At 30.2% G+C, this 20,685-nt stretch overlaps 1 protein-coding gene across 1 annotated transcript; it reads left to right on the forward strand.

Moving 5' to 3' along the window:
- The first annotated feature begins 89 nt into the window (after positions 1–89).
- LOC106783982 (ceramide glucosyltransferase) lies at positions 90–2,235 on the forward strand. The gene has a single exon (XM_014743020.1). It carries the CDS (start codon positions 404–406, stop codon positions 1,598–1,600), a length of 1,197 nt encoding a protein of 398 aa, XP_014598506.1. The 5' UTR covers positions 90–403; the 3' UTR covers positions 1,601–2,235.
- Positions 2,236–20,685: the final 18,450 nt, after the last annotated feature.

Here is a 20,685-nt window from a genome sequence, read left to right on the forward strand (position 1 = left end):
AAAAGGACGATGAAAGAAAGGACGACGTTAACGAAGAAGAGGAGAGAGGCGGAGACAGCAAAAAAGGAGATAAGTCATCTCGCGTGATCCCACTCCCCTCCCCTCGAAGCGAGCCTCGAAGATGTCGTCGTCGTCGTCGTCGCCGTCGTCGTCGTCTTTTACTCTCAGGTTACGGCTCGCCTCGCGATGGAACCTCGATCTTAGGTATTACGACGACAACCTCGAGGAAAAAGAAGCCGCTCGGACGATCAAATAGCATAGAAAAAGAAAAACAAGGGCTGGAGTTGAGCACGCGGAACAACCGTGCACGCCGCTGCCGGTTGCCCGTTCTCTGAGTCATCACCGTGAATTATTCCCTCCTCCTCGACCTAAACCTTACCCTCCTGCGGTCCTTTACTCGAAGATGAACTCCATGCTGTATACCCTGTACGGGTTCGCGATATTCTTCATGATATTCTGGTCGGGCATGTGGATCGTTCACGTGTTGGCTTTAATAGCCGGCCGCTGGAAACTTCATCGAAAGATTGCTCAAATACCAAGCTACGAGACTCCCCTGCCTGGTGTTTCGATCATCAAACCGTTAATGGGAGTCGATCCGAATTTATTCGGCAATCTCGAGACATTCTTTACGATAGAGTATCCTAGATACGAATTGTTATTTTGCGTCGAGGACGATTCCGATCCGGCGTTGATGCTAGTCGGGAAATTAATAGAAAAATATCCTCAAATAGAGACGCGAGTTTTCGTGGGTGGTCGCAACGTTGGGGTCAATCCTAAGATCAACAATATGCAGCCGGCTTACGAAACGGCGAAATACGAGCTGGTACTGATCAGCGATAGTGGTATAAGAATGAAAGAGGACACTCTGTTGGATATGGTCAACTACATGACCGATAAGGTCGCATTGGTACACCAGATGCCGTTCACGTACGACCGTGACGGTTTCGCAGCAGCCTACGAAAAGATATTTTTCGGTACGGTACAATCAAGGATGTACCTTGCGGCCGATCTCTTAAGAATAAACTGTCATACCGGTATGTCGGCTTTACTACGTAAGGCGACCTTGGACGAAGTCGGCGGCCTGAAGACCTTCGGTGTCTATCTCGCGGAGGATTTCTTTTACGCGAAGTCATTGACCGACCGTGGCTGGCGAATAACCGTCTGCTCGCAGCCTGCATTGCAAAACAGCGGCCACTGCGAATTGCACTCCTTCCAGGCGAGGCTCAGGAGGTGGGCCAAGCTTCGTGTCGCCATGTTACCCACCACGATCGTCTTCGAACCTCTCAGCGAGTGCCTCGTACTCGGTGCCTGTGCCTCCTGGGCTGCCAGTGTTCTATTCGACTGGGACTCTTTAGTTTTTTATCTCGTACACATACTATTGTGGTTCATGTTCGACTGGACGCTTTTGTGTGTCGTACAGAACGGGCCATTGCCCTTCAACAAACTCATGTTCGTCTGTGGATGGCTTCTCAGTGAGATCACGAGACCCTATCTCTTCGTTCAAGCCGTCCTGGATCCCCTGATACAGTGGCGTTCGCGCGTTTACAAGCTCAGATGGGGCGGCGTCGCGGAGGAGGTCAAGACGAAAGTAAAATACTAGGATAGCAAAAATCGTTCTTTCTTCCCTCCGATTATTTTGTTTCTCTCTCTATTTTATTCTTATTCCTTCTTCTCTTTCTCTCTCTCTCTCTCTCTCTTATTCTTTCTTTCACTCGCTCGCTCTAATTCTCACTATCTTTCTCCATCTTTCTCTCTCTCTCTCTCTCTCTCTCTCTCTCTTTTATTTTTTTTTTCTAATCATTTCCTTCCTCGTCGCGCAAATTTGGAGAATAGTGATACTCGATGGCATATCGCGCACTTATTTATATCTTGCGTTACATATCTACGATATTACCGTATGTAAGATATGCTCTCTACGTACGATGATTTTTTTCTCTCTTTTCGCGTATCATTTCTTCTTATTTTCCTTCTTCTTCTTATTCTTCTTCTATCTACTTCTATTTCCTCGCAAAATGGCACGAATCGGGTCGTCGCGAGATTACATGAATTTCTTTTTCAACTGGATCGATAAAAAGTTTTACTGCCTACTTAAACGTTTGATCGATAATAATCAAACGAAGTCAAATCTATGAAACTTGTTCGTCAGCGTACGTATTATAGGAGAAGAGAGAAAGCTGAATGATAAATTATTTATCGCGAAGCGATATACGGATATATGTGTATATATATATCGTAATATTTAATAATAATACTAATAATAATACAATATTTATATATATTTAATTTAATTCTCACAACTATAAATAACAATTTATGACACTGACCATTTCAACAAAACTGAGACCTGATACAAAGTGCTACTTAATTAGTACAATTCTCGTCTACCATCACGTTATCAGAAAAAGAAGAAATAAAATACTCTAAAACGCTTATCTCAACTTTGATATGTTTCACAAATGAATATTGATTCATGCATAAAATTAATCGTTTATCATACACTGATATATAAACGTGGTTTTTTTTTTAAAATCATATGTTTACTTTTTTTCACTTCTTCCTACAATATTAAGTTAATATATTTAAGTGTAAATATTTTTGTTAATTATAAATTTATTCTGACTCAAATGACATTATTATAATTTGTCTCTAGATCATTAAACTTATATTTTTATTTATCATTTACTGTGTTGTCTGGGTCATTTGACATTAATCGAATTTATATCCTTTAATGTTCAGTTTTTTTAATGCTTTTACTTAGTTATTTAGTTCTGCATACGAACCACACACACAGTTCTCATAGGAACTTTTCTTTCAAATGTATCCTTTAATTTTTTCCATGCCTCGTTTGATATATTAGCCATTTTTACATAAGTTAATTGACCTTGTATTACACTCATATTAATTAATGCTATTGTCTTTGCGTCTTTTCTCGATCGTTCTACCTCGTTTTCTTTCGTTTTTTATTTTATTTTTATCAACAATTGATCACAAATCGTTATATACGAGAACACTTTTCATATGCACCTTTTCACAATTCGTAATTATTGTCATTTAATCTGTCTATATTCATAAGATTGTGAATAGATGCTCTATGATTTATTTTGCTCATCACTTCTTCATTAACGTTCGTCAAGCGTTATTAATTTTCATTCAAAACTTTTGTGCATAAAAACTGTCTAGAGCCCATAAATTGACAGAGTTTATTTTAGAATGATTATAATTAATTTGTAGAACGATAATGTAGTTTTGCAGAAGATAATAAAAAATATAGCCACTGTCCTAACAGTACTACGAGATCAGCTGAACACTTTTGTCGAACAAAAAATATAAACTTAACCCTATCGCATCTGATGCATGTAGTTTTCAATGCTATCACACACATGCATACACATATCTTATGACATTCATCGATACATTCCAACACATTCAATCTTATAATTAGAATATTTTTAAGTTTAATAATACACAGTTGTTTAACTTGTTATCCTATCGGCGGTCGTATATACATTAATTCATGCTTTTTGTAATTTCATTTTTAATTGAATTATTCATTTATCAAATCGATTAATTCTGCAAAGCAAAAAGTAGAGAAGAAAATTGATAAAGTGATAAAAAATGTCTATTATTTATTATCGAACACCGAGAAATATTATTGTCGTTTAATTATTAATTAATTTATTAAGGCTATTTATATTTTAAATATAGAAATTCAAGTATCGGTCAATGGTTTTGATAATAAAAGTACAAACAATTCTGAAAATTGAATTAATCGTTTTGACCTGTGGACGGTTCAAAAGTCTGTTTTTTTTTTTAAATGTTATTTTTTCTGCATATACAAAAATTATGTGTTCATTTAGTTTAACTTTTTAGGTTCATTCGGTTTTTTATTTTCCATTTGTATTAGCTCTTTTTTTATCATTTTTGTCGACACTAAAATAAAAAAAAAAAACATTACACCCTAAATTCTAATTGTAAAACAATTTTTACGAATTTCTAAATATTTTTGTTCATGATTATTGGTTTATCAAATATGTGATCTTGAAAAGTATAATTTTTTAAATAGTTTCGTAAAATTTTATAAGAAAGAAGGAAAAACCACGTTTTCAACGAAACAATTTTGTAATTAAATCGCATTGGTATCTTTGAAATTACGATGGGAACATAAAATACGTCGGCGAAAAGTCAATTTGATTCGAAGAAAATTATTAACGGAATTTTGCTCGTATTGCACATTGTTCTCACTATATTAGAAGAAACACAATTTTAACAAATAGATGAATCATCGAAAGGAAAGACAAAAATCATCGTGCGTGGCGAGTTTTAAAATATGTCGGACGATATGCGTCATAGCTCGCGATTTACAAAAATTACCGTTTTAAATGTTCTTTAAAATACTGCAACAATGATAACGCCTAAAAAAAAACGCGAAAAAGATTTCGTCTTTGTGTGTTGTTACAAATGAAATATGTTATCAAGTCTTTAATTTCAAAGTTAGCAAGTTTATCGCAAAGATTAACTAATCCCTTGGCCTACACGATATCTGCCAATTGTGCCATGCCCATTCTTCAACTGTTCAGCCCTATACCCGAACTGGCGCAAGATATATACTCACCACGAGTCGGACTCGTGGTTTTCGCTTATGGCACAAATTCTTTACCACGAGTCAGACTCGTGGTTATAGGCTAAGGGGTTAAATAAAAGTATTAAAAGAAAAAAATTTTAAATAATAATGCAATTTAACATACGCTGAATAATAGCACATATCATATCGTATCTTATACAACGAAAGGAAACGATAAAATCATGGAAATATGTAAAAAAAATGATAAAATAAATAAGAATAATATATCGCGTGCTATTCTTCTATATATGTATTTACGTATACATATATACAAAAACATGATATAAATCGATAATTCGAGAGAATATAATACAGAACAATTATATTTCGATATAACTATTGTCTAAAGTTTATAAATTATCGTTTCATTTGAGCATTTTAAAAAGATTTGTTTAAATCTTAACGATACGAAACAAAAACTAACATCGCACGTATAATATTTTATTCGATTTTGTCCATGTTATATAGGAAAAATCTATCCTATCAATGATTCAAAAAGATAAGGAAAAAAACAAGAGGAAAAGAGAGATAAAGATAGAGAGATAGAGAGATAGAGAGATGTTACTTTTTTTAATCGCGAGCTACAAAGTGTATATCGTATATGAAACTTTTACCATACGTAGATATGAGCGAAGGTGTGATTGTAATGTATGTAAAGTATAGTACTTACATATATACATACACATACGTGAGATACGTGCACGTGCTTTTACGTGTGCGCGAAGAGTGGGTGGGGGGGATAGGAAATGCATATATAGTCGACAAGGAAACAACGAGCCGCGTCTCTTACACCGTGCTCGTTGAAATGCGACGATTAACAAGGACCATTTTAGGTAAGACAGATATTACTAGAAAAAGAGAGAAAGAAAGAGAGAGAGAGAAAATATCGTGAATATCGATCGTTACTCGTTGCACGAACGAATCGACGATACGTCCGTTTTTTTTTCGAGAACCTCGAGTGCATTCAGACAGAAACAAAGAAAGAGAAAAAGAGTGTGTGAGAGAGAGAGAGAGAGAGAGAGAGAGAGAGAAAGAGAATCCGACGTGACATTTCAAGAGTGAGAACGCAAGCGTAAAACAAATGGATCGACCACCGATTCATGCGACGAAGTTGCAAAATTGAAAGTAATCTCGAATAGAATTTTAAACGATTAATTTAATATCTTTGATGTATATTGGAAAAAAAAAATTAAAAAAAAAAGTAATACACGTTTGTAGGGTAAACTCATAAATGTATAATATATGTACAGGAGCCAACCGTTTAACTTTAATCTCTCTTGGAAAAATTTCGTTGTTGATAAATTCGATACACACATTTTTCTAAATATAGAATATTTTTCATTGTAAATTGTTAAAATATTATGGACAGATATATTCATATGTATATATATATATATATATATATAAGCGGCCATAGGGTTATACGGTTTGCTCTGCGCACGGTAGAATCTTGATTATTCGGGTGGTTATTATCGTGAGGAATATGTTAGATCGATGATATTACTCGTATCAGTCGAAATTAGACGAATGAAGTTAAATTTGATAAAGAAAGAGAATCAAAGATCAACGAGGACAATGTATTATACATTTGTCTTTTTTTTTTTTTTATTTCGAGGTAAAGCATTATGTACCGGAATAATGAGATTCTACTGTATATGTATACATGGATTGTCCCAGATAATCCATTTCTAGTTACAATATATAAATTATTGATGCTGGGTTACTAATCTTATTTAAATTCGAAATATTGAAATGGAAGGAACACTCACTGTAGCATGCATCAATAGATACATATTTTTTTTTTCTTTTTTTTTTTAAAATAGAAAATATTTCGTTTTTATTACTGTGAAACGAAACACTTTCATAAATTCTTTACAATGTTTTGTATTTCATTGAAAGCAATAATGCCATTTGACTGACATATTGTTAACTTGAATACATTCGTGAACGGCATTATTCGAACGAGACGTTTACCTGAATACCGCATGGAACACAACTTGAAATATAAAACATATTATTAAATTCAAAAATAATATTACAATTTAGCAATCAAACGAAATTGAGCAAAGAGATTATAAACGATGAAAATGTAATTTTTTTTAATTGCGTAAAAATTTATTTTATCAACATTTATATAACTGTAGATTTTGAAATAACATAGAATTACAATGTCGGTATTCAGTTAAAGAATTTCAAATGATATGAAGAATTATCAATTATCAGTATCAAATATTTTAACACTTTGACGTATTCTAATTGCATGTCGCCGGGCGTAGAACTACGTTTTGTGCATCACACCAGTGTGGTGTCGCTGGACGTCATAGTGTTAACATATTATACGTAACAAGAAGACACAGATTATCTGGGACATCCTGTATTATATATTTATATCGGATATTGTTAAATAGATCAAATTTTGATTACAATAAAGGTGCCATGGTTTGAATTCCAATTGAATATTCATTGTTACGAAAGATCGTTCGAGTATCCGTTTTTGTGTGAATGTTATTCCCGTTTTATTCTACCTACTAGAAAAGGTTTGTTCGAAGCGCGCATTACGTGCATAAATATGAATTTGTTTGCGCGCGTATATATATATATACATACATGAACACACACACACATATATTTATATATACGTTCAGATTTACGCTTATGGGCTTCCGTCTTGTGCTTGCGTTCTTACGAAGAGAAAGGTTTCGTCGTGCTTTCACATCTATTCGTCGTTGAATGCATCCTTTCGACGAATTGAGAGCAAGACTCTAAAACCATTTTATTTTTCTTATGATATGTTTTTTTTTGTGTCCTTCACTAAAAACAGACTGCCTCGTCTTAATGGAACCGCGTTGCCTACTAAATTCGTTCGAATTTCGCGCCACTCACTTTTTGCTCCACCCTTCTGTAAAAGAAAAAGAAATGAAAAAAAAAAAGAAAATTCACTTCCTTCCTCTCTCTCTAAAAAAACAAACAAACAAAAAAAAAACAAGAAAATAGCTTTTCACCGCGTTGTTCAAATTGTCGTTATCGTCTTCGTCGTCGTCGTCGTTTAAATATTTCAAATCAGATTTTACGTTTCCACGAAAATTTTCAAAGATATTATAAGTCTATTGAAATACGCTTTGTTATAATCGATTAGATATCGAACATTATCTAATGAATAAATTCTTTACATAATTCTCCCTTACCTCGTTCCGCGTAGACAACATTTTTGCGTATTATCTGGTTCCATTTAAATGGGACAATCTGCCATATTTCATATCAATCGATGCGATTTCAATGAGAGAAAAAAATATTAATCAAAATTTGTAAGCTAGACACAAAGAGAATAGGAAATTAGTAATGGAGATCATCTTTACGATACCATTGACGAACGATTCGCGCGATTTTCGAAAATGTTATACGAATGATTTAACAATAAGTATGATATAAGATAGTCGAACTACAATGTATGTTAAAAGATATTTAAGATCAACTGATCTCTAATAAGTATTGGACGGCGAAATCGAAATTCGATTCAAATGATCAAGAATCAAATGGTTTGAAATGTTACTTTCGAACTTCACGGTTGTTTTTTAGTCTATAGTTAGTTAGTTAGATAGATAAATAGATAGATAGATAAATATATAGTTAGATAGATAGATAGATTAGATAGACAATGGTTCTTCTTAAACATCGGTTCCCTAAATTTGCTAGGGAATTATGGTGTAATTAGTTCTAATGCGAATTAGTTTATAGATTATACATACATATAAACACATACACACACATACAGTCAACGTGCTTACGATGTTAAAACGCAATAAGCATCGTGCATCGCGTTTTACAATCGATCTTACATTACATATCGAGGACAAATTAATGAATTAATTAAGCGAGAGTAGCAAAGACAAAAGGATAGTGATTTTTGTTTGTTCATTTATTATTAATTATTAATTATTAATTATTATTAATTTTTGTTGTTGTCTTTCAGCACGAAATCTTTGTAAATATACATATAAATATTGAATACATAAATAACGCCAATTTGTACGTTTTTCAGTAACTGTTGCTTTAGATTCGTTCGTCGAAATGGAACGAGCCTAAGCAATCTTTAGACGCTATATGGTGAAGCCTCGATTATGCGAACTAATTTGGTAATACGACGTACAATGCACTCTACTTTCTCGCGTTCGAATCGACTTTTAACTCAACGCGAGAAAGAATATACGGAATCATAGTATTTCAAGTTTTATTCGTAATTCATTTGTATTTTCTATTTCATTTCTTTCTTTTTTTTTTTTTTTGTGTTTTTGTATAAACAAAAAAGTACTTTCGATTAGTCCAAAAGAATAAACATACGATTGTAAGAAAAAAGTACAAATCGTTGTTATAATTATTTTGTTGCGATGTGATCCGTATATTATAACAAATTATGCATTTATAAGTTATTATTTATGATTGCAAACCATAAGTATTTTGTTAATTTAAGTTATGTTGTGTGTGTGGAAAAATAATAAGTTGTAAATAGAGGATACATATAAGAATGTAAAAAAGATGAAAAGAAAAAGAAATAAGAAAATATAAAACGAAAAAAGATGTATAAATTTCTTTCGTAAGAATTTTGTTCACTGCCGGCCGACACTGTCCACGCGATCGATTAGTTTAAAAGTTCGTATGAATAATCAAGGTTTCACCTTTTTTTTTTTCTTACTTCTTTTGCCGAGTGCGTCTAATATTTTATTTATATCGATGACAAGCGCATCTTTAAGCAATCACATTGTTGTTACTAAAATAAATAAATAAATAAATAAATAAATAAAGAAAGAAAGAAAGAAAGAAAGAAATAAAAATAAAAAAATAAAAAGAAGAAGAAGAAGAAAAAGAAGCAACTAAAAAATAGTAATTCTCGATAAATTCAAATAAACACTCGCAATTAAAATCTCTCGAGTACGTTCCATGATGACCAAATAAATCGCATAAAATGAGATTTATTTTGTATTAAGTATTATTGTATATTTAAATGCGCTTGATAAAAGTATATATAATGTGTTTTCTTTAATTGAAACTTTTCTCTTTTTTCCCTTTATCAAAAGAAATTTCATTTGTCGGTTCTCTCATATCTTTTTAATATGTCTTCCGGTTGAAAGTTGTTCAAATAATCATACATTATTTTTAATATGGTAAAACTATATTATTACTAAATAATATCGAAATATTTGACCGTTCATTTTATAATTGGCACTTATCAGTCTTCAACCGAAGCTTCGAAACCGTACTCACGTTATCTTTAAAATGTCAATTGCCTAAGATTTATCTCATTAATTCAGTAACCCTTAATATTTTTTTCTCTCGAACGATTACGAGCTTAAGTTAAGCATATTCAATGAAAATCGGTGAATTTTAGTCAAGTGGAATGTCTTCGAAGTCACGAGCGAGTGCAATTACATATATGTATATATAATTTTATTGTGGCATTATAATCATTTTTACAAATTTACATCGATTCCCAACGCGAATAATTCATATTTCGCGATTCTTCGATAAGAATGGAAGTTAGAAAACGTTAAGAATGATGAAATAAACTCTAACGTATGTTTTTTGTATATATATATATACAAATAAATATACATACAAATATATACCTCATGAACATCGTGTAAAATAAGAATCGTTGCAAAAGCAAAGCAAAAGAAAATCATTCGCCATCTTTGAATAAATCTATAGAGTGTTGAATAATAATAATGAATACAATGTTGTCTATCATTTATTTATTTAATATGCCATCAGCACTTATATTACTCTTTTCATCTTCGACAAATCCTTCAAAAGATCATTTCCGTTCGAATCTCAATCAATCGATCGAACAACTATTATATATAACAGAAAATTCATTTAAGTATTTACCTAGAGTATTTTTTAGCCTTATGTACTTGTAAAATATCGTTGCGCTTATCGTTGTTCACGAAGAAACATGACACGTAACCTTCATCCTTATAGGCATCACCTACCATGCAACAAAATTTGTCGTAAAGCCTTATTGACGTTTCGATTAAACCTATATAGTAAGTCCAAAGGTTAAGGTAAAGCATAAAGCATTTAGTGTCGTATTTCTATCTAGCGCAGCGTATTTAATTATTCAAATGACAGATAATGAGTTACCGAGAACAGAATTTCTTCTTCGTTTTTATGAGAAAAAAGAAAGAAAAAAAAAAAAAAAAAAGAAAAGAAAGAAATAAGGAAGGGAAAGGAAGAAGATGAAGAAGAAAATTTTTCGCTCCTTAATACGCGCGCAAGACTACTATATATACGTCATAGTTTTTAATAATCCCGTAGCTATTTCTCGAAAAACTCTCGTTAAAAAATTCTCTTTCTCGTTCACTGGCTTTTCACGAAACTTTCAATAAAACTCTTTCCCTATATATATAGATATACCTTCTTCTTTTGTCAAGGACTTTGCTCCTAAAACGTACATGTTTTATCTCAAGATTTTCTTCCAACCATTTCCTACAGCTATAGTTTTTTTCATTCATATACGCTTTATATAAAGATTAATTTCAGAAAAAAAAGAAAGAAAGAAAATGAAAAAGAAAAAAAGAAAGCAAGAAAAAAAAATATATATCATCCTAATCGTATTTCAGCAAATAAGAACGTGTGTTTTTTTTTTGTTTTTTTTTTTTTGTAAAGCTCCCATCCGAATTAGATTCAACCATACATAGTTATGTACATTTGTGTGATTGTACGTATCTATCATCAATGGTATAAAAGGCAATAATATTACATTTAACGTTTCTTTAAAAAGAAAAAAAACTCATTGTTTGATTAGATTATTAAGACATACGCGTGATTTACAACGCAATAATATTTTATGCTTAACCTAATGATCATGAATGAAAAGGCCTCTTAACAAAGGTCATCGCTCTTTTTTTCTCTCTCTCTCTCTCTCTCTCTTTCACACTCTCGTTGAGTCTTGTTAACCCTTTTAGTGCCGAACTACGATACATCGTCACGTATCTTTCGGATTCTTACTATTCTCATTGCAAGAAAGCTTTATATCAAAATAAATTTTTAAAACGTTATATAAAACACGGTCTAATTTTATTGCAAAAGAATTAAAATAATTTCTTTTGGATTGCTTTTTTTTTTTGTTTTATTCTATGCTCTTTGGTATCAAATTTCTGTATACATACTCTAGTGCGATAAGATAGAAATGCGGGAGTAGAGTTTTGGATAAAATAGTTTTCCTGGGATCGTAATCGCAATATGTTGATAGTATAACTGTTAGAACGTTTTTTTTTGTTACAACACAATGTATAACATTTTTTTTGTAGTTTTTCCCTGGCTTTTCTGAAAAGCAATTTGTAGCATTCAGTGTTTGAAAACCGTTACGTTTTTGATATAATTATAATTATTAGCAGATTATTTTATCAATTTTGTTGCTATTTTTTGAATTACAACTACACCCTTTTACGGATATGGATGACGCAGAGTTAGGGGGATTTATTGACGCTTGATCTGTCTGTCGCTTGCCGTACATCATAGAGTTATCCTTTCGTTCTAAAGTCCGATATTGATTATTTTGTTAAAAATGATTATAAATATAATACGTATACTTCATACTACGTGATCTAAATAAAACTGTGAACAAACGTTGATTATTCACATATTTGTAAATATTATTTGAAAAAGGGGAACTTTTTTCTATGTTTTTCATCACGTTTTATATTAATTTTATTAATATGATTTTAAACAAAATATTAAAATGTAATTACCATTATCTTATATTCTCTATTTATTTCGTAATATGTTGCATGTGGAATTTTGTAAATATCATTTTTAATTTTGTTTTTATAAACCTTTTTCTCAACCTATGCAAATTCGTCGAATTAACACGGCATTAAAAGGGTTAATATTGTTATAACATAAAATGTTGTGCGAGAAAAAACAAAATTTAGGAAAAGCAAACAAATAATACGCACGGGGTGGAACGAAGACAAATTTACACGATTCTGCAAAGTAAGTAAGAATGATGGCGGATCATCCAAAGCCGCTATAATGGCGAATCGTTTTATAAAGATGGCACCCGCCAAAGCCGCTACTGTACCTAAGAGGTTAATCGGTCGTTCAAAGCTTGACTCGTATGCGTTGAAACAAAAGTTTATCGAATCAAGATTGACTCTTCTTCGAACTAACAATTGATAAGGGGGACAGGGGATGTGGAAACTTCTGACGAACGAATTCCAATCAACTTCCCATAACATTTATTATTCTTTCTTCTGAACGTTTCCTCTATTTATTTACATCGGCGTTCAATGGAAAAACTTTATTTAGACGAATACGAATAAAAATAAGGACACGAATTTTCGTTTACCTTGTAGATCGTATATGTCTAATGTATTTGTGTGTTATAATATATATATATATATACCTATTGCATATATACATAGTATATGCATGTATATATAAGTCATCAGACATTTTTAGTTCCTCACGAAGATATGAATATGATGAGTATTACATAAGATCTCGGTAACAAATTTATATTTGCAAACATTATTCGTGTATTAAAAGACTTCGTTGAGTCTTTATTTGGTCGGACTATCTTAATTCTAACGTTTTAAACAATTATCCTATCAAATATCAAGGGAATTGAAAATTTCTTATTTGTGTGATATATATTGACAAATTAATACTTTTATTTTTAATGCATAAGCGTTAATATTGAAATGTAGTAAATCAATGAATTTTAATCGTGATTAATATTTATTTATTAATTAAGGTCTTCTCACCAAGAGAGTGGATATAATTGGAGTAGTTGGATTAATGGGACTTCAGATCTTAGGACAACTAGAATTAATGGAACGTGTTTTATATATGTACGTGTACATATACAGTTATACTGTTTCTCTATCTCTCTCTCTCTCTCTCTCTCTCTTCTTACATAATAAAATAATAATGATATGATTAATAAAGTGGAACGTGTCAGTATGAAAATGTAATTTTTTATAAATATAAATACTTATAATTATTGTTTAATTAAATATATATACCGACACGTGTTTGATAACTTATTTATCTATATTCATAGATATATGGAAATTAGTATCGTTTTGTGTTCTCTCACGATTATTTGGTTTGAACATTTCCAATAATGGCTATAATATCATTGAGATTACTTTCAAATTCAAGAGGTAACTTTACTGGAGGATCACTCGATGACATTGTGCGTAAATTGAATGCATATAGATTGTAGATAATGACAATGATTGCACTTGTTCTATTAAATGAGATAACTTCGCTGAAGGATCATTCGATGACGTGCGTAGATTTAATGCATGTAAATTATAGATAATGATAATGATTGCACTTGTTCCGTGAACAAGACATGTAACTTTTTATTACTTTGTACTTGGAGTCGTAACTTATTATTCTTTTCTTCTTTTTTGGCATAGAGAAATAAAAAAAAGAAAAAGAAAAAAAAAAGAGTTATAATGACATTAGAATAAAGATGACATCAGATGTCATCCGAAACGTTGGTCCGAATTGCTTTTACGAAACGAATGATCATAGTAATTGTGCTAATTTTAACAGATCAACCTAAAGCAGTGGTCCCCAACCTTATTAAAAAATAGTACGATGAACATCCTTATTTTAACGATACGAGATACGAGACTAGCAAATGGAAGAATCTTCCGCAGGAATAGGATTATTCGAGAAAAATATATTTCGTTTTATGTAAATAACAGCAAACACGTAATACTGATTATTGTAAATTAGAGGAATACATATTATATGATTTTTATTTACTTGAGAATATTTTTCATCGTACTAAATTACATGAAAAAAAAAAAGTTAAACAATTGATACAATTTCTAAATATCGTGTTGGTTTGAAACATTAATTTATATTTCAATCTGTAATATAGAAAATTTAAAAAAATTGTATTTAATATCAATCTTATTAAATCGTGAAGAATAAAAAGAAATGTATGGGCTAGCGTTATAATACTTATAGATATAAGATTGGGGACCCTTATTCTAGAAGATTCATTCATGTTCTTATTGCGTTAAGTGAAGAAGATTGACTCGTTGACGCGTTACTCGAAAATATATAATATATATTTCCGGCCTTAGTTTTTGAATATTCTATCTAAAGCCGATAGATTAATTAATAATTAAGTATCTTTCTCATTATCGAAATGGTACAGCTGAAATTAGAATAAATGAATTTTTCTTGAAAATCGATCAATCGCAATGATTTAGGATGTCAAATTCTACGATCTTTAGATAAGACAAAATAAAGGTATTAATTAAATAGGGATGTTGAATAATCGATATTCGATAAAAAAAAACACACACACACAATCACATGGTATATGCCAGGGTCAGCATACGTTGGTCTAAAAATATTCAAGACGAATTCACCTCACTTTAAAAGAAGAATACGTCTATTGTTTTCAGTTCCTGATGAACTCATTGTTAGTCCCACACTACTATGTAACACCACGCAAAGTAGTATAGTGCTTAATGTCAAGCACCGAGTATAACAGAACTCGGAAGACGACCGCGATTTCTTCTTTATTTTTCTCTACCCTTAAGCTACGATATCTTTCTATGCGCACGTCTTTATAGTTATTACTCGTGATAGACATTTTTCATAACAAAGTGTATCGAGAAAGAGAAAAATGGTGGTGGTAGATAAGAAATGAAAGGAATATCAAAATTCATTATTCCATATGTGCCAATTAACGCAATATATAACATTTAATTAATAATAATTATTAATCAATTCAATAATATATAATATACAAAAATAGAAATTGTGATCCTATCTGACAGTTTTAAAAATTGTAATTGTTATACGTCAAGGATAGATATTCAGTATTAAAAATGTTATAGGTGTATAGAAAAAAGATTAGGCTTCGATGAATAATTTTAAATCGTACGTAATCTAATCATAATTGAATTCATATTATCATACGTATTACGTTCGTAGAAAATTCTATGGCTTTACGCGTTCGAAATGAATTCGAATAATAGGATTAATTGATATGATATTAATTCGATAATAAATTCATTTTATCTTCCTCTCTCGAATTTGTTTGTTGTTAATTTATAAAATACTTTAACTGTGATTGATCGAAAATACAAGAGATATCGATTCGATTTACATATATGTAATAGATAGATATATGTGTACGACAAATAAAAGTCGTTCTGTGACTATTATTTTTTATCATCGATGATAACTATATCAGTCATTAATAAATATATGTATACGTGCGTGTATATAGTTGAAGATATAAAAGCGAGAACAGCCAATTTATTTCTTGAATAATTAATGTGATTCGATATAAACATACTTTAATGATCGCGGTTATAATCAGAGTGTTTAAATAAAGTATTAAAGTATTAATCGACCGATTAACATATATATCTCTTTAAAATTGATCATGTAATAAAACAAAATTTGTTAAAATTCTTAGGATGTAATTAATCAATGAAATTAAGCAATAATATTTGTAAAAAAATGATATCGTTAAATCTTTAACACGCGTCTTCATTTTAATATCTAAATAATTTCTTTTTTTTTTTATTTAATTACTTTCATAAATCGATATAACTATTAAACGTTTTTTTTTTTTTTTGACTATTATTTGAAGACAAACTAGGAAAGACAATATCACTTTTAACAACGGAAAGAGAATATCGCGTGCACGTTATTTTCAAAAGCATTTCTAAGTCCCTAGTTATCGATCGTCAGAAGTGGTATCCCCGAATGTATTTATCTGTGTGAGTTACATTTAGTATATATATATATATATAGTATACATATATACATATATATATCTTTTGCTTCTTTTATCTGTCCTACATTTATCTATCTCTATATGAAAGAAGGTACTCGTCTACACGCGCAAGACCGACTCATGCACGCACGATATAGATATAGTCAATTACCGAAGAGGAGATCCAAGTATTTTCATCGCGAGGATACATTCGTATATATACACACATATATTTATATCTTACTTCGACACATATATAGACGTAACAGCAGTGCCATTTGCAATCTATATATGTATGTAAATACGTACTTACGTGTATTCGTATGCGTGAGTGCATTCTCAGCTATATACACTTGCACATTTATTTATGTATGAATCTACTTATATATATATATATATATATTGGGTAGTCCAGAAAGCTCGTGCCGATTTATAAATATATATCCAAATATAAAAGTATTACCTTTAAATTTCCCTTCAAAATTTTGGCATGAACTTTTCAGATAACCCAATATATACTATTAACATATTCATAACATTACACGTGTTATATTTATCGCTCGTAATAAAAACATCATTTCTTTGACGTTAAACTTTACAACTTCAAATCAATGAATCTATTTTATCAGAATATAATAAAGACGTGTCTTCGATTTCATCTATAATTTCACTATTCAGTGAATCGTTATAGGCAATCGTTATCGTTATCGCTGACAAATACACGCATATCTCGTTACTTTTTATATTAATTATTAGGAAATGTAAACTTCCGAACAAAATTATTCATGTTTTTGGATGTATTTATTTACGTATCATTTATCGATCAAACAAATTCAACGTTGTCCTCTTAAATTTCTTCTTTATTCTTCTTTGATTATAAAACTTTTTATCGAATTTATAATTAAAATTGATATAATCCAATAATCTTACCTGGAATTGGGTTCAGTTCTTTAATTATTTGACATTTCGTGAAAGTAACAATATTTTGTAAACAGAATAATTATTATAACAATCTTTTCAGAGGACAGTCCTTCTACATACAGATTACAAAATTTCTTGGCAATTAAGGGTTTCCTCATAAAAAATTGTATGACATTTTTGAATAATTTTGTTCAAAGTTAATTTTACTTTATCATTTATCAAACCACAAAACTTGGTAAATGGAATATTCTGCATACCATGTAGGACGTAAGAAAAGACTGATCACCAGCCATATAATATTGACGATGTAAAAAAAGAATTAATTATTTAAAAAATAAATAAAGCCTAAGAATTTTCAAATATTATATATACAAAATGATTTCATTTCTTTCGTAATTGTATAGAAAAATGTTTTTATATTTTATAACTTATATATCTACTTTCTTCTTTAGTATTTCTTTTCTTTCGCCTTTTTTTGGTTCCATACTTCGTGAATTCTATTTACACAGTTTTCTTCCGCATAAAAAAAAAAGTCGCGACTAATGATTAATCCACGTTAATCAAAAGACAAATATATATATATAAGTTAAAAACTAATATTTGATATCATTTAAACGCTAAACGTCTAAAGCTTCTATTAGACATTTATTTCTCCAAATTCTATTCCAAAATTATTCCCATCATTAATTACTTTTTCCTCATTTGCAAATATCTGTCGTTTGTTTAACTTCGTCAGATATTTATGATTATGCATATATTACATACGTTATAAATAGGATGTAGATATGTATGAGTCAAAATAAACGATAAAATCAGAATATATTCTTATTAGAGTGTAGTAAACAAAGGAAGGATAATGAAGTATGTAGTTTTTGTTGCATAAACATTAACGTCTTATAATTTCATCTCGAATACCATTATATACATATACAATACAACATATAAGGTGTCTCAGTTTTATTCCGCCAAAATATTCTATAAGTAAAAAAAAAAAAAAAGATCCAAATCCATAAACTGCAAAGATAAACTGCAAAGATTAACTGCATAGTTTTTTATTTTTTTTAAATTATCTACACAAAATTAATTGCAATCAGAATTGTTAGAAAATATTTCATTATTATTTCGTCAATATTTATGAATCCAATTAAATGTTTGTCAAATAAATCGGAGGATATCGAATCAGGATTTAATAGAATGGATTCGTAACGCATTTCCTGCAATTATGGAAAATGAACAAAAACTTAATAATGTAATAAATTCTATTCGGATATTATGCAGAATACCAGTCTGGAATTTATAGTAATGATTAATATTTAGAAATGAAATTATTATTTGAACCGACAATCTATTCCTATGTGATATCGAATAATATAATCATTTTGTATTTTTGTGATAACTTTATAATAAAAAATTTTAAAAGTCTTACTTATAGAATATACTGATAACATTTTACAGAAGAAACCAGGACACCTTATATATGTTACCGTCAAAGCCGGAAATCAGTCATTGCCGAGGAATTACTAGCAATGGCGGATTTCCAGCTATGACGGTAACATATATACTATTATCATATACTTAATATTCTACAATGTGAACGTATAACGAGAACGTATATTATTTTGTTTTTTTTTTACGATTATATTAACATTTTTTTTTTTTCTTAAATAAATTACAATTTTTAATGAGAAATAGTCAACCGAAGGATAGTAGGACAAATGATACGATTAACGCGATCTGGTTTATGTTTATGAGAGAACGTTATGATCGAATAAATATAAATTAATCAATGACATTTATTATACGAAAGAGGAGTTGCGTAGCAGCAGATTGAACTACAAATATTTTTCAAATAAAAAAAAAGCAATTATTTATCTGTTATTAAAGCACGATATTTTGTATGCATTAATTCAACGAAACGCGTCATTCTGAAAATTATTGTTTTTTATTATTTTTTTTATGGCAATCTCGTTTAACAAGAAAAACCATCCAAACTCGACGTGATTTCATTTCAAAGAAATTGAAAACGGATGTACACTATCTATGTATATACCTACCATTTAAATTCTTCATTTATATTTTCTCTTTGTATGATTAAAGAAAAAAATGTTAACAATAAAAAAGAAAATTCTAACCGATCGTTCATAGAGAAATCAAATAAATGATTGACTATTTACAAAAATTACAAGTACTTACGTATATAAACGCGTTTGATTTGAAATAAAACTTAAACTCGATTATATTTATATACAACATAAAAAACAAAGCGTTTGTTAAAAATCAAATTTACTGTTTTCAACAACAAACTCTAGAGTATTTAATTACAGTATACAGTATTTGAATACTGTATATTAGTTACTGAATTGGTATGTGAACATTCGACTTTAATAAAAAAAAAAACTATATATATTTCTTTTATTTTTTTTTTTCGAAATACTTATGATTTATACAATGTTATATTATCATATGAAAGAGCACAAGAAATTATCGTTATCTTTAAATCCAAGAACAAATATGGTTATATAAATTATGTCCTATAAAGAAAAGAAAAGAAAAAAAAAATAAATCCATTCTATTTTCAATGTAAATTTGTAAAATGGTATCGCAGAGATAAAGATAAAGGCGTTTGCCGATCCGCCAAAGATAATCTCAACTCCAGCCGAAATAATCTTTCGGACAAAGTGATTTCTTCTTTACTTACACAACAGCAACATGTGAGGTTGCAAAGACTGATTTTGTCAAAGGCAATAAAAAATAAAGAGACGAACAAACAAACGGAAAAATACAAATCAAATTTCTTTCCCTAACGGGAATCGTGCTGTGAATTTAACCAACAAAATACAAAATGAGAAAAAAAAACAAAAGAAATAGAATGCGAACCGATTCAAACGTGTCATCTCGATTATTTTTTCTTTATCTTTCTATCTTGTTTTTTTTTCCACAAAATTTCGAATATGTTTCTCTTTTTTTTTTTTTTTGTAAAAATCTTTCAAAGAAAAATTTCGTTTTAGATTTTTTCAATCCTCTTATCTGTTTAACTCTTTTTTCCAAACCCGTATCATTATATACTTCATAAGTCTTTCATTAAATCTCATAATTTCTATCCTTCATTTATAATTCTTTAATAATACGACTCTCTGATTGCATCCGTCTTGTATTTTTCCTTCATTTTATTTCTAATATTTGTTATTTCGAGTAATCGAATCGATATAGCTATGTATGTGGCACGTCACTGTAAGAAAAGAACAAGATCGATGTAAAAAAAAGAAAAAAGAAAAAATAAAATAATACAAGTGCAAACATGCTCTCCTTTGGTTCCTTTGGTTTATCAATGAAACGATCTTTTAACACTTACACGCGGGGTACATACATTTACGATATA

The sequence above is a fragment of the Polistes canadensis genome, unplaced genomic scaffold (genome assembly GCF_001313835.1).
Source record: "Polistes canadensis isolate GaletaPanama2010 unplaced genomic scaffold, ASM131383v1 scaffold_28, whole genome shotgun sequence".
In the NCBI taxonomy this organism is placed as follows: Eukaryota; Metazoa; Arthropoda; class Insecta; order Hymenoptera; family Vespidae; genus Polistes; species Polistes canadensis.